The sequence below is a fragment of the Centruroides vittatus genome, unplaced genomic scaffold, assembly GCF_030686945.1.
Source record: "Centruroides vittatus isolate TY-2023 unplaced genomic scaffold, ASM3068694v2 contig_971, whole genome shotgun sequence".
Classification (NCBI taxonomy): Eukaryota; Metazoa; Arthropoda; class Arachnida; order Scorpiones; family Buthidae; genus Centruroides; species Centruroides vittatus.
Genome location: NW_027122644.1, coordinates 1,842,619 through 1,859,032, shown reverse-complemented (window position 1 = coordinate 1,859,032; position 16,414 = coordinate 1,842,619). Strand labels below are relative to the sequence as shown.

Below are 16,414 nucleotides of genomic sequence, written 5' to 3'. Positions count from 1 at the left end.
CCTAATCCGTGCTTTTACACTTCTTCAGCGAGTGAAGTCCTGTTCCTGAAATTCTCCGATGATAATTAGGATGTTATGCAAAAAGAGACATGAAAAATCTGGATATTGAATGAAAGAAATACTGATTTTTCGGCCGTTTTTTTAAATTATTATCCTAATTTATGATGTTTAATATATTTTTTTTATCTAACAGTAGACGACTTTTTTATTTTTAAACTCTTTCCGTCCTGTGGGTACTAAGAGGGCCTTTTTTTAGCAAACCCATTATGGGTTCGGCAAGACCCACAATAGGGCGGCCGGGTGGTGAGGGATGGGAGACGACATATACAGACAGACCACCCCCGAAAAATTCCTGAGGATTTCTCGACCCGTTTAGATTCGATCCCGGGTTCCCCAGAGAGATAGGGCGCCACCTTAACCGCTCGGCCATCAGGCCGTCCTCAATAATCTATTAGTTTCTTTCATCAAAGAATTTTTTGTTTAAGAAATTAATGCAGATATAAAATTATTACGAATATACGATCATTTTCTAGTTCATTTCGAAAGTGTTTGGTGACGTTTGGTTCCTTTACAAAAAAACGTTTGACGATTGAAAATATCTGGCAACACTTTCAAAATGAATAAAAATGTCAAAAGAAAGATGGAGGATAATTTTGAGTATGATATTCGGTTTTCCAGCAATGCTTGCTTGTCTAGCGACGAAGTATTGAGAGAAAAGTGTGATATTATCCTTCGAGAAGAACCGGTTATCGTATTGCTGGGTTGGGGAGGATGCAAAGAGCATCATCTTTCCAAATACAGCACTATTTATGGAAAACATGGGTGAGAGTAATTTATTTTTTATTATAAGGGAATAATTTAATAAATAATTTCTCATAAGGTAACATTTTTGTGTTCATCAATGCTATTTATGTAAAGGGTATGGTTCATTAGACATTTTTTGTTCCTATTAATATGCTCTACAGCCCTGTTAAGGTTCCAACTCCCTCACATACATCTAGAATTGTACCTTAAATCTATGCCACATTATCACATGAATGTGTGTGTGTGTGGGGGGGGAGCTAAAACAACTAAAATATTTAATCAGTTTGTAATTAGAGTAAAATTATAAATCTGAATGAAGCAGTTGGGACCTTATCAAAGCTGTAAACCATGCTCATAGGAGTAAAAAAGTTAAAGAAACTGATGATCTGACCCTTTGTGGGATTTAACCCCTTCAAAAATCAACCTATCTTGAATTTTGGGTAAAATTGTGGTTCTGAAATACTTTTAAATTTTACCCCATTTTGTGGCTCGTCAAAATTCCAGATATTTATTCCTCCCAGAAATCAGCCTATCTCAGGAAGGGACACATGAAGACCATCAGTTTCTTTGACTTTTTTACACCCATAAGCATGTTCTACAGATAGTGTTGCCACCTGTCTGGTTTTTAATTCATTGTCTGGGTTAACAATTAATTTTGTCCAGGATTTTGTAGCAACCTGTCAAGCCTTTTTTTTCCCCTGCTTCTCAGCTCTTTAAAGCTAAGTTATTTCATTTCTTAATTTAAGTTGCTCCTACACAAGTCCCTAACTGTTTTAGAACTGGCATGCACGTTATTCTTCACATGGTAAAATAACATTGTGCATGCGTCAGGGATTTCTGTTTGAACAAACCTGACCTGCTGTCTGGATCAGCAATTTTGAAAAGGTGGCAACACTAACTACAGCCCTGAGTAGGCCCCAACCATCTCATTCAGAGCTTGAATTGAACCCCACTTGCTTAATTCAGAGTTGCAATTCTACTGAAATGAGATCTTTTGAGATCTCTTGCAATACTGAATACATAGGATAAAAAATTATACAAATGAAAGAATAGCAAGATGTAAAAGTTATCATAGATTACTAAATTATTTCAAATAAGACACATAACTCGTTTCAATGTGAAGATACCTCAATGGAGTCAATTAAAGGAATGATTTTTCAAAAGTTTTTCTAAGATATAAATTTCTAAAATTAGTTTCCTTTATAGTTGACATGTGTGACTTGAATATAAAATTATGTATTTTATGATAAATCAATCCTGAATACATTTGGCTATTTATAAGTACCATTGTGTAATAGTTATCATTGTTTAATATGTAAATTGGTTTGTTTATATCATGAATATTTTATCATTTTGTTTAAATAATGAATTGTATGCAAATGATGAACAGAAAAATTATTTTCTCTAAGTTAAATTTTGCTTTGGTATAGTTAACCTATAAAAATTTTATAGATTTATATCATAAAATGCCAAAAATTTGACCTATAATGTTTTTACTTGATATTTTCATTTACCAGAAGAATAATTTTTGATAGTTATAATTTTTTCTTAATTTTAGGAAGCATTTCTTAAATTTTTTTTCTAAAGAACAATGCTCTTTTTCAATTGATTTCATTGTTTTTTCAAACAATATTATAGTCTAATCTCAGAACTTATAAAAAAAAACTCTTATCAAGTATGCCAAATTTGTTATATGTATTTATTTGATCAGTAAGACAAGATATTAGTTTATCAATAGTTTTATGAAACAAATTCAATGATAGTGTGGTTAACGTCACCCTTCACATCTTAACTGTCGTGAAAAACATGTAACGAACCCCAGGTGGTATGAGTCATCACTTCCTGGAACAAGATTGAACTCACCCAGTAAGACCTTTGACAGTCAGTGGTTCTATGTTAGCTGTGTTGTCGAGTCATGTAACTGTTACGCGAGTAGACAATAAACTCAGTTTTTGTTTCAATCTCATCTCATTCACTTTAATTGCACTCAGTGATGAAAAGTAAAAGTAATAGTAAAAATGCTACAATAGAATATTGAAATATAGCCACAGTAAAAACAAATGTCAACTAAACTTCTACATGTAAAGAACACTGGGATGAAATCAATCACATACCTGGAACCTGTTAAATGTCATGTCCAACACAATGTTCTTGCACGAGACATGGATTCGATTCCAATTTTAAATATTCATGTTTTATTTTGTTCTATGTTCCGTCGCTTGTTTTTTGTATCACCTGAGGAAGAATTATTATTGTTCAAAAATGTTGTATATTTATCTGTTGTATCACCCACACTGGTAACAGGTTCCAGGTACGATTAAATGTCAACTAAATTATAAAATTAAATTCACTTCAGAAAATGATTTTACATAAACATTGAATGTTTCAATGAAATAGTCTTTGATCAGTTTTAATGTTATAGTATTGAAAATTTATTTATAAATTTAAAAATACATAAATTTTTTGGAAAAATTGTTTACTATTTTAATATATTATATATTATCTTGCTGATAGTTTGAATACTTCAAAAAATTCCAATTAACCAGTTTTGTCTACTCTCACTCAACTGTTTGTAAGAGTTAAAAAAATTTAGCAGTGAGTTGCATAATTTTTGTGGTTGTTATGAGATTTTATTTACAAAATAACTCCTATAAGATTAATCATAATAAATAAAATGTGTGTGTGTGGTGCCATCTGTTATGAGATTTTCTTATAAAAAAAAACTTTTGTATTATTAATTATTTAAAAATCTTTTTCCATTTTATAATAGTTAATTTAAGCTTAATTTTCAGGAAAACTTAATAATGAGTTTATAAAAAAAAATTGTTAATGCTAATAAGAAGTAATCTTAAGTCTGATCCTTCTTGAGATATGACATGATATCCCTGTATCTCCCACACCCTTGACATTTAATCATCAAAATTTAACTACATTAATGTCCTTAAACACAAGCTACTATGTCAAAACTCATTTCTTAATCTTATCCCAACCTGAGATATTAAACACACAATCATTTTATAACAGGCTCAGTAATATTTTTCTTTGTTGACTTGCAAGTGACATAGACCAACTGAATAGATCATTGCTAATTTACAATTATATTTTTATAAAATACATTTGTTTAGTAATTTTATATAAAATCTGATCGTATTTATATTCTTACTAAATTCTGGAGAACATTTATAGTGGACAAATTAAATTTAATATTATTTTATTTGAATGTCATCTGTAAGAGGGAACTTGGAAAACTGTTCCATAACTATAGCAACAAAGCTCAATTCTATTTAATGTGCTTTAAATAATACATTGAGTTCAGAAATGTTGGGTTTTCCTATTTTGTTGGTAATGTAAAATGAGATAAATATCACTTCAGGACACTCTTATCTTGGCCATTTAAGTGAGATGGCCAGTGGCCACCAAGGAGGAGTTTGATTTATAATAAAACCTATGCAGTTTTACATGGGAATTTCGGAGCTAGCCACACCAGCAAGGTTTTACTGTATTTATTTAGTGATATAATCTTTTCTTTCAGTTTGGAAAATATCAATAAAATTATTATAAAACTATATTTTAAATAAACATATCAGATTTCAGAATTTATTAAATTGCTTTTAAAGAAATAAATTTCATATTTTAAATTTTAAAAATTGATGACCAGATGACTAATGCAAAAGGCCTGGATTTGATCCTAGGTCCCCACTGTTCTGGGGACCTGGAATCAAATCCAGGCAAGCAATTTTTCAGGAATTTTTCATGGATGATCAATTCAGATATGTTGGGTCCCTAGTCATCCTGCCACTCATTTTAGACAAACCCAGTGCTCACTGGACAGATTAAAATTATGATGCAGTTTTAGTTTTTAAGATTTGTAATTTTGCAATCACATGACTGCTGCTTTGTAGTTTATAAAATATATTTTTCTTAATTTATTACAGTTGTACTACTTTGATGTACATTGCACCATTGGAAATGTTGATTTCAATAAATTCTAGAAAAATGTTGGCATCTAATGCAATAAAACTTGTTAATCTATTAGAAGATATGGATCTGATTGAAAAACCATTATTCTTTCATTGTTTTAGTAATGGAGGAGCTTTAATGTATGATCTTATGAGAGAAACACTGTTAAAAAGGGATGAAGTTTACAATGTAAGTATTGATCTTGTAATGAAGTATTTCAAAATTAGTTTTTGTTACTTATAAATTTATTTATTTTAGATTAGAGGGTGTATCTTTGACAGTAGTCCAGCAGAATTTGGATTGTCATATATTTTCAAAATGTTATCAATCATATTTCCAACTGAAACTTTTAGAAAATATATTCGATCTATTTTAATATTTTTATATTTGTATGCAGCCTTTCTTTGTAATCGTTTTATAAATTGTTTAGTTGATAGGAAAGACCATTTAAAAGCACTCAGTCTATGGCACAGTTTGATACAAGAGCCAAATATTTCTCCACAGTTGTTCCTCTTTTCTAAAGAAGACAATGTATGTGATTACAGAAGTATACAGAAATTTATAGAGTTTCGAAAGAGTAAAAAAGTCAAAGTAGATTTTTATATGTGGAATCATACTTCTCATGTTTCACATTTTAATTTGTATCCAGATCAATATGAAAGAGTAATATTAGATTTTATTGCAAGAAATCTTAAATGAATATTTTTTTAATTAATTTTTCTTTCATTAAATTATTTATCAATGATTGTATTCAGTGTGAGGCAATATGAGCTTAGATGAATGTTAATGAAAATTTTTATAGTGAGAGTTTCACCAAGTTGGCTCAAAAACAAAGTTTTTCTTAAGTAAATAAAAAGAGCCCATCTTAATATCAGTAAAGAACTTTTCTCGTTTCAGCATCAAGGATAAATAAATTGATTATGAATATTTTATTTAAACAATAGTACATATTTATATGGAATGAAATTTTAGTTTCATATGAAGCTTTCAATTTTTGCCTCTAGCAAATGAGCATTCTAAACAATTAAGGCTGGCTTATTTGTAGTGTAGTAATACTCATTATTACAAATTGAACAATATATTTTCTTTAAAATAATCTCTCTATTTATATTATGAAGTTAAGTTGTTTAAAAAAAATTAATAAATCAAAAATTATATATTTCTTTTAGTTAAAATCTGAACTAGATTTATATTTTTATGAGGACAATTGTCATTTTCTGTAATGTAATTTAGTTATTTGATTTTAAAGCTAGATTACACAATTAAAATAATTCAATGTAATATTTATCATATATATCTGTAGTTACATTGTCTGATTCAGACAATTTAATTTATTTTTCATCAAAATACTAATCTGTGATATAAATTATTGCACTCTGAACTGTGATATTTATTCAAAATATTTATCGACCATTTTAAGATTATATTGTATTGTCTGATTGCACAATGTGATATGCAATAAAATTTTCTGCTTTTTTAAAATTTTAATTTATGAGTAATATTTATGAAAGATATCTGAAATGTTTAAATATGGATGTTAAATCTATTTCAAAACAGAAACAGGCTAAGCGAGTATATTGGTGCTGATACTTGTCAGAACTAAATTTCATAAATTGGTTCCACAAACCAACATTACACAAAATTATATTAAATTAGAGGTAGATTTCTAATTATCATTTCTTCAATTTAATATAATCATTTTGAAATAATTGATTTTAATTTTTGCTAAAGTTAATTGCAAGCATATGTAAACAAATTCATAAATTCTTGCACTGTGTCAATACTAACAGTAATACAAACAGACAAGCATTGTTCTATGCACTGAATGATATAGATGATAAGCTTGTTTAAGATGAGATTTTTCAACTGATGTGAATCTAATGTAAGGTTATTGTATTTGCATCAAAGCATGTCTCTATCACTATTTAAAGGAGAACTTTGAAAACTTCGAAATATTTTGAAACTAAATGATGTATTTTATTTATACAATTAACAAAATGAAATCATTTTGTTAATTGTATAAATAAAATAAATCATTGTATGATAATTGAAAATTGTCATAGGCCAATTAATGGATTGAAATTATAATTTTGTATTATTAATCAATATACTATCAAGTTATATTTGTTTTTAAAAAAATTATAATAATTTCAATATAAATAAATACTAACCATAAAAAAAAAACATTTTGAATTTGACCAGTCTTAATATAACTTTATAATCATATTCACTCATTCATAAATCATGTATCTGCATTTAAAGTATTCAAAATTATGTGATCACTTTGTAAATAATTTTTCATAAAATGACTAAATGTAATTGATCTATTCCCTATATAAATAAATTTTATACTTTGAACATTATTATTTATGTATCTACAGTACATAATGATTTACATTTCACACAAAGAATCCTAAATACTTTAGTAATCTCAAGATAAAAAATAATCATAGTTGGAATATCTAGTTTAGATAATTACAGCATTCAGGCCATATTTTAATTATACTTATTTAAAAGTATGTGATTGCTTCTTTTTCTTTGGAACTAAGCACAAATAGCAATAGTTCTCCATAGCAAATTCGTGCTTAATTCCAAATAATTATTTTAAACAATTTTTTTGATAATGATTCAATGTTGAATTGAATTGTTAAAATTTTGTTATAATAATCTTTAATAAATGCCAAATTATTAAAATATTATGTACAGTACAAAGTGATTCACATTTCACACAATAAATAAGAATATATGCACACAACTTATTATTTGATGTTTCCAAATTTTTTTCATTTAGAAAATAATCGGACACAAAATACAACATTTATGGTCATATTTTACAATTAATTAAAAAATTCCAACTGCTAGAAAAATATTTACTTATTGCCACTTTTTTCATCTATTAAAATGTTAACAGAATACTTTATTCACTGATTTTTAGTTATAATTTTCTTACTTATAACACAAAATTGATTAATACAACTGAGGATGGGATCTTATTCCCTATGAAAATGTGGAATATTTTGACTATAGGAAAGTAAGAAATCCTTATTGCCTGTTCAGTTTTTTTTTTCATATTAAGTAAATATCAATTCTACAAATAGTGTTATGCTTGTTACTTAAAGTGTAATTTAAAGCAAATTAGTTTTTATTTTAGGTAAATCATTCTTTTCAGTAACTGATACTTAAACATATAAAATTTTTATATTTATTTTTTCTTCAAAATTTAAAATCTTAATACATAATTCATAAAAAAAATTGACAAAGACATAATAGTATTAATAAATAATAATCCTATTGTAGCAGCTTTACGTAGGGGAAAAAACTTTAAATAATAAAAGTATGGATATCTGTAATTTTTAATGTGTTCTGAGAATGAGCATTTTTGTACTAAACTTCAGATATGGAATATCCATCAGCTGTAAAACTGAATTCATGATCTTAAGAAGCAGTTGTCTAATTATTCAATATTTACATTCTAAGTTTTTACTATAAATTGTCCTAAGAAATTTCCTACACCTAATATGATGATGATACAATGTATGATAATCATTCCAGGAGTAAGTAGATTTTTCAGTTTCATTGCTTTCATATATGTCAAACATGGTAATGCAAATATGTAAGCTAATCCAGCAAAGGCACCTGTAAATCTAAGTTTTTAAAAAAAAAATATTTTATTAGTAAAAAAATATTGACAAAAATAATTATTCTAAAAAAATAAATTTACCTGATAATAGTTCCCACCCGTGGAAAAAATACAGCGAAGAGGATGCAAACTGTTACAATACAGATGTTCAACAAGAGAATGTGTTTGAAACTGAAATAGAAATCAGAAAAATAATCTTATTTACATTAAAACTAGAAAAATTCTATTTTAAATTTATGTTATAAAATTTCAATTAACTCTGCTTCTAAAATTAAAGAGTATGGATTTTTTAAAATTAAATCAGTGTAACTTTTCCTTGGTAATTAAAAGCTTTAATTTTAGCTTATTTTTATAAACATTAAAGTTTATTTATGAATATAGTGGCCCTGCTTTTCCGATCTAATTGATCTATAATAATTTTCCAGGAATTAAATTCTATTTTCCATAAACTCAATGCTATAAATTGGGATTCCTGAAATATAGTTTCAACTATAAAAAAAGTTTTTTGCTGTCTCAGTATAATATTATAATTTAGATAAACTTCTAAATCTATATTATTGTATACATATATTTATAAAGTAGTAAATAATTAGTATAATTTTAATCTTATAAATTGTTAAGTTTTCCATACACTTAAGGAAACTAGAATATATAACATTTTACCACCAAGATTTGGTAATTATTGAAGAAAATTATAACAAGATTTTATGAAATATGAATCAACTTGCATGTATTGACAATTAAACTCTTTTGTGCCATTTATAAACTATTAGCATGATTTAATTATTAAGCAAGCTTTACATTCGGGTGTTGGTTTGTACAAACCAATGTAAATTACAACATTTAGAATTAACATTAATTTATAATCACGGTGTCAACAACTTTCAATTTCCCCGAGTTTTCCAGGATGAAAATCTGCATTTTCCCCTGACTGAAAATAGCTTACTGTAGAAACTAAAAACAAACTTCAGTTTATTTGATGTTACCAAATAAACTCAGTTATAAGGCTGTTCAATTCCCTTTATTGAGCTGCAATTTGAAAAAAACTGTAGACCTATAAATCTCTACTGTCGTGGTGTCTGGCCTTTCATCCTTCTTTAATCTCAAGAACAGTTAGATAGATCAAAGCCGAGACCAGATATGGAAAGTCTAGGGGCAGGAGGCCTGATTAACTATATGTAAACTTTCAATGTAAATCAGAAGTCACATTATTTCAATTCGAAAATTTTCCCTGAAAGAAGTTAATGACTGGCACAACTGTATTGCTAGCAGGAAAGTATGATGTACAGGGGGCAAGACACTACTAATTTGAGGTGGAAAGCATATATTTTAAATTAAAGTATTCAATAAAACTGCATTTGTCACAAACTACAAAAACAACCACTTGTACAGTACCTTTAAATGTAGTGCAAATTTTAATTTTTCTAACATTTTCATTGTATGCAGGAATTAGTCCTAAAACTTAATTCAAAAAATTAAAAATAATTGTAATTTAAATGGTACCAGTTCTATCATCATTTTCCAATTTTCATTTTAATTATAAAATTTGTAAAAAAAAAATTTAAAAGAGCAATTTAATAAATTTGTACTTTTTAATAGGTTTTATTTTTCATTAATAAATCCGTTACAAAAGAAAATTTATTAATTATTATCTTAATAATTTGTAAATATTTGTAATAATTGTCTTAATAATTTTAATAATTCTGCAATTCTAGAAGGATTTGTTTGCAAACTGATCTTAGAAAAATTCAAAATGATAATTCCTTAGTAATTTTTAGTTGAATGTTTTTTTTAAACAATAGTAAATATTTTTCCTATAATTTAAAATCATATTTTAATCATTTTGCCTATTTATGATTTTCATATTATGCATGCAATTTTTAAATTGGTACCCCCATGGGTATGGATAACCAAATATCACTACTCAGGCCTTCAAAATCAAATAACTTAAAATTTTCAAAGTGTAATGGCCAGAGAAAAATTATCCATGGTGTGATTTTAAGTTCTCAAACATTAATTAATGATGTAGGCTAACACGTAGCATTTTGACAGAATGTTTACTTGTACAAATTTTCTTTGCACATCATTGTGTACTTTATCAGTCAGTCTAAAAGTATAGCAGTTAGCAGTCTCAAAAAGGACGAAAAAGGTGCTCCTTATAATTGAGAATATACAGTAGTATCAAAGCAAAAAGTTTTAAAAATTTAATAGCCTTCTAGTGGAGGAAAAAAAATACAAAATATCAATGAGAAGGTGATGCATACAAAAATGGTGATTTCAATTTGATTTTTTCAATAATTAATGGTTATTTTGGGAGTAAGGCATATTTCTCAAATTATTGTACAAAATCTCATTATTATACATCGTAAGGCACCTGAAATAATTTTACAAATACAATAATTATCAGCAGTAGAGTTACAGATAGTAACTCTGCTGCTATCTAAGGTTGCCAATTGCTTTTCAATTATTCCCACAAGACAGTGTTTATAAATAAGCTATTTATGATATGAAAAAAGAATAAATTGTTTTTGAAAGTTGAAGTCACATAATTCAAATTTTTGTTCTCTCTTGGAATATAGGAGTAAAAATTATACTTAAATTTGTAATCAGCATGCATGTCAATTTTAAATCATTGTGCTTGTCATGTGACACAATGATGTGTGCATTCAAATTGCTTCTGTCATTACTTTTTCCATTATGCTTATACTCTCTACAATAATTTTTTTTTTCAATTCTCTGAGATTTTCATGACTTTTCCCTGATCTAATAAATTCCCTGACATTTCCCAATTTCCAGGTTTGTTGAACATCCTGATAATGTAATAAACTTTTTATCTTATATATAAAATTCTCCTGTCACAATTTTTGTTACCGTACTCCTCCGAAACGGCTTTACCGATTTTTACCAAATTTTATATGCATACTCAGTAGGTCCGAGAATCGGCTACTATCTATTTTTCATACCCCTACACCATTTCCCCCCTTTCAAAAATATATTTATATATGGATTAAGGCTTTTATGTCCAACAGATGGCGCTAACTTCCGACGACCTAAGTTTGCTTTCCTGCGAGGCATTATTCTTTTCTGTGAGAATGGACTGAAGCAGATCATTTTCTATCTATCTATATAAATAAAATATAACGTTCGTTTGTTTCTACCGATTCCTTTGAAATTTTGACACAACGTTGCATTCGAATACGCATGTGTTTTTATATAATATACATGTTGAAATTCCCCTCCAGTGGGGAGAGATGGACGGGATTAAGGCTTACCGTGAAGAACTCGGCTTCTATTTTACTATTTTACATGCGGTTTTTTGCGTTTTTAATTGCGTTTTAATAGGTTACGTCAACAGAATATACACTAAAAAGGGATTTTTCGATATTCCCCAGCGGGAAAAGTGACGGGATTAAGGCTTACTGTGAAGAACTCGGCTTTTATTATACTATTTTAGATGCGTTTTTGATTGCGTTTTAATAGGGTACGTCAAGAGAATGTACACTAAGAAGGGATTTTTTGAAATTCCCCCACGTGGGGAAGTGTTATACATTTATAATAGATACATTTTGAGCCACAACAACGTGTGGCCGGGTCAGCTAGTTGACCAATTAAAAATTATAAATTGTCATTATTCATCATTTATATCAAAGTAGAGGCCTAAATGTTTTGATTAAAATCACACTAAAATGTGCAAAGCATTTTATTTCTAAAATGATATTAATGTTTCTGTAATTATGAATACAGTGAAGGATAATCCCAGTAGAAATTTTAAAAGATATCCATATGTTAATCAAATGTAGAACCATACAAAAATTTTATTTGATGATTTAAATTTTATAACATTAAATCTTATTACTTAATGTCATTAATCAGGAAATGACAATCAATATTTTATGATAATTTAATTTGTGCTTTAAAAATACTTATAAAAATGCTGAAAAATCAACAGATTTTCTTATAGTGCATTATATATAATAAATATATTTAACATATTGAACATGTATGCAGATGTAACTTAAAACAGGGTACCCCAAAATTTTTATTTTGCTAGTATACTATAATATATTTTTTAGATAAGTAACTTTTATATTTATTAAAATTTAAATAGAATAAAGGATGAAAAATATATCAGTAAATTAATATACATATATACATCATGTTTTCATAAGCAAAATTACAATATAAATTTTAAAAAAATAAAAGTTAGTGATGTATGTTATAATGAATAAAGACCTAATGATATAAAAAAAAAATTACACAAATTTAACAATACCTTGGGTAAATGTTTCCAAACATGAAATGCATGAATTGCACCCTTAGCAGATATACTATAAGTGGATAGAGTGTAATCATTTGGAATAATAGAAAAACTCTTGTAACAACAGCAAATACATCTGAACTTACAAAATTGTTCAGAAAATTCTGTAATAAAAAAAGAGGAATTACTTTGTCTAATACTACAATATTCTAAAGTTTAGAATTTGTATTTACCATAAATAAACATACTCATTGACAAAAAACTTATGCACCAAGGAAGAAGCACTGTCATTATATTTGCACTAATAAGATTTCATTTGATTCCAATGGTCATATAATATAGAGACAATTCCCTGTGGAACATTGGTACAGTTTAAAGGAATTTTTAGAATTTTATTGGACCAGCAGTTGCTTGGATACATGTCAATACGGTCAGACATGAAGATATACAGGCATTATATGCTATCTTGCAACAAATTTACCCATGGATGCTCCAGATCCAGATAAGCTGGCATCCCATCTGTCTCAGTTGCTTGATAGGTGAAAATTTGGAGACAGCAGGCCAAGAAAGTGTAGTAACATGAGACATTCCTGGGAAATCCTAGCTGTGTGCATCAAGTACTATATAAAGTGTTTACAATATTACTGTGAAGTTTCCCATGCAAAAAAGTCAAGCTATCTGCATTTCAGCAAAATACTTTGTCTGATTTTTGTAAAATTTCTTAAATATAATATACAGTCATTCAATTTCTTTTTTGCATACATGGATTTAGTTTTTAAATTAAATTATTATTTATTTTCAAGAATGATATCATTAAAATGATAATTCAAATTTGAATAATGAAGAAAAAAAATGCTGCCTGAAACTTAAACAACTTGACATCCAAATGTGAATTCCAGCATATAATGAACAAATAAACTTTATTTGTTCATTATATGCTGGAATTCGCATTTAGGTGTCGTTTGTTTAGTATACAGTTCCAGTTTGTGTGTCAGTTTTTTATGTATGCCTGAAACTTGCAAACTGCTTGAAAAAAATTATTTTTCTAATTAAAAATTCTAGTCCTTTTGTTCTCCCACAGAAAGAAAATTGTTCTTTTTGTGAAATTCAAATTACTTAATTCAACAAAATTTGGTATGTGTTCACTTGTTGTTTTAAATAAGTTGATAAATTTATTAATAATATATCATCAAATAAAAAAAAGTGCATAATCAATAATTTCAGCAATTTTTTTGCTGTTCAGCAGAAATTTAGGTTTGTGCCTAAACTATTTAATATAATCAATAACTTGAATTCTTTAATTACATTCTATTAGTAATTATGATTTTAAAAACATCTATTTGAGATATACCTTGTAGAAACCTATATTTTGATGATGATTTAAATGACTTATTTTATGTTTTATAATAATAAATAGATTTAATTTATTATATATTACAAGGATCAAAATAAAGAATAACTTATAAGTAAAAATTTTATATTTTTTTCAATAAAAAACCTACTTACATCAGCAATGCAATGCTTTTCAAGAGGAAATGAAATATAAAAAACAACACCAATTGTTAGATAAGTACAAGCTACAAGAATATATGCAATACCTAAATCTCTACTCTGCAATGAAAAAGAAAATTTTTTAGTAGGAATCATTATCAATAAAATTAATATTTTTTTTATCTTACATTATTTTCAGGTTTTTCTTGATTGCTCATGATTGACATTACGGCATTATGAATAAAATACGCCAATGAAAGCACACCAGAAAGTGCTGGAAAACTTGTCTGAAATACTGAATTTTAAAATTACAATATTTTAATTATTAAATTCATTTGAATTATAATATAAATACATACATATAATTTGTATTATAATTCTAAAGTTATATTCAATATTCTGCTGTTTTGATATTGCATAAAAATTTTTTACAGATAGTGTTTTCTATTTTCTAATGTCCCTTAATTTTAATATTAATTAGAAATACATAACTATATATGACTAAAAAAATATTTATACATAAATTTTTCAATTAGAAAATTAACAAAAAATAATAGAATTATTTTAAAGTCAAATTATACCAATTAGCATTTAAAAACTTACAAGGTACAAAATCAGTGCTTTTTTCATTATGAACTTCAAAATGAATTCCCCAATGCACAGCTTTTACTATTACAAATACAATTAAATACAAAACCGATAAAGTTCCTATAAATAGAAACAATAGAATTAAATTAAAAGTAATGTAAAGAAATTAGATTGTATTTAGATAGTAATTTTACCTAATGCATTGAATTTTGTAAAGAATGTTGGTGACTTTAAACAAATAACTGGTCCAAGAAATACAGCAATATAAAGAGGAACAGTCTTTTCTAGATTCCAATATGTGTGAAATATATCAGTTTCTGAGTGATTTCTAGATGAAGTAATCAGATTCACTTTATCTGTTGCATTTGAAGATACAGGTTGACTTTGGAAACAGTATACTATGAAAATAAAATTATAATTTAATTATTCTAAAGTTTTTTGCATTTTTTAAAATTAAAGTCAAATCATAGTTTTAATTTAACATTATCTAAAATTTTTAATATTTATATAATTTAATTTTACAGTATTATGATTAACTATAATTAGTAATGTTTACAACAGATATAATAGTCATTTAGCTTTACAATTTAAAATTATCAGAATAAAGATGACTCAGACAGTATGGCATCTGCAAATCATTTAGAAGTGAGTTTTCAGAGATGGACATTTTAAAAGAGCCATTAAAAATCTCGTTTAACTAAATCAGAATTGTTGTTAAACAATTTAATGTTTACGGAATAAAATGATGACTGCATACAATGTTTTGTGTGTCTAGTATTGAAGAATGACAATGTAACCATATGCATACTGCTCTCATAAATATAATATTGTCTGAAAAGAATCTCTTCATTTAGGTATAAAGAAAGGCATTGCTTCAGTTATCATTTCAGTATATACATCTATTCATTTTGCTGCTAATCTGAAAGATTCACACATTTCATTTTTGGTTTGGAATGGATAAAATTGTAAAGCAAATAAACTAACAGTCTTATCAATATAAGATGATAAGAGCCAGAATGAAGGGATAAATGAAAATAATCATCAGAAACTTGCTGTATAAGGTGTGCTGATTATATATAATATAAACATATAAGTCCTCACTTAGGTTCTTGGAAATTGAATGTTTATTAACAATGTTAAGTAAAACCAAGTCAAAAAGAGTTAGGTTCCTACTAGGTCGTGTTTGAAACCTCCAGCATTTACTGTCTACCTCATAGAGTCAATTTTACTGTTTATAAAATTCAAGCATATTTGTAATCATTTACAACTGTTATCATTATTTTGTTATAAGTTGTTAAAGAAAAATACAAGTGAGGATTTGCTGTATATTGAAATTTACATAATTTTGATTTTCAAGGTACAATGGAACCATGCTTAATGAGCATAATTTGTTCCAGAATCTTGCTTGTAATGTGAAACACTTGGTAAGCGAAACAATTTTTCCCATATAAAGTAATGTAAAATACAATAATGCATTCCATGCCAAAAAAAAAAAATACTCAAATATTTTATGTATAAAGCTTATTCAAAGAAAATTATACAATATACATGGTTAAGGAGTGTGAATCATCATTATTTCTTCTTCTAGCACAGAATAAACCAACCTGAAATGCGAATTTGATTTGCAGAAAAAAAAAATCACAGATAAATGTCTGAAAAACACGCCAAACAAT

General features: G+C 27.1%; 2 protein-coding genes across 2 annotated transcripts in view; one reads left to right on the top strand and one right to left on the bottom strand.

Moving 5' to 3' along the window:
• Positions 1-629: 629 nt before the first annotated feature.
• Positions 630-5,850, top strand: LOC136985511 (transmembrane protein 53-A-like). The gene is made up of 3 exons (XM_067282801.1): positions 630-822; positions 4,740-4,953; positions 5,023-5,850. Exons 1-3 carry the CDS (start codon positions 641-643, stop codon positions 5,461-5,463), a joined length of 837 nt encoding a protein of 278 aa, XP_067138902.1. The 5' UTR covers positions 630-640; the 3' UTR covers positions 5,464-5,850.
• Positions 5,851-7,950: 2,100 nt separating this feature from the next.
• Positions 7,951-16,414, bottom strand: part of LOC136985533 (sodium-coupled neutral amino acid transporter 9 homolog) — a 28,334-nt gene continuing 19,870 nt past the window's right edge. The window contains exons 8-14 of the mRNA XM_067282828.1: positions 14,936-15,139; positions 14,757-14,861; positions 14,342-14,448; positions 14,169-14,273; positions 12,678-12,826; positions 8,486-8,575; positions 7,951-8,408 (exon numbers count right to left, since the gene is read on the bottom strand). Coding sequence (XP_067138929.1) covers positions 8,237-8,408; positions 8,486-8,575; positions 12,678-12,826; positions 14,169-14,273; positions 14,342-14,448; positions 14,757-14,861; positions 14,936-15,139 — 932 coding nt within the window. The 3' untranslated portion in view covers positions 7,951-8,236. The remainder of the gene's footprint in view (positions 8,409-8,485; positions 8,576-12,677; positions 12,827-14,168; positions 14,274-14,341; positions 14,449-14,756; positions 14,862-14,935; positions 15,140-16,414) is intronic.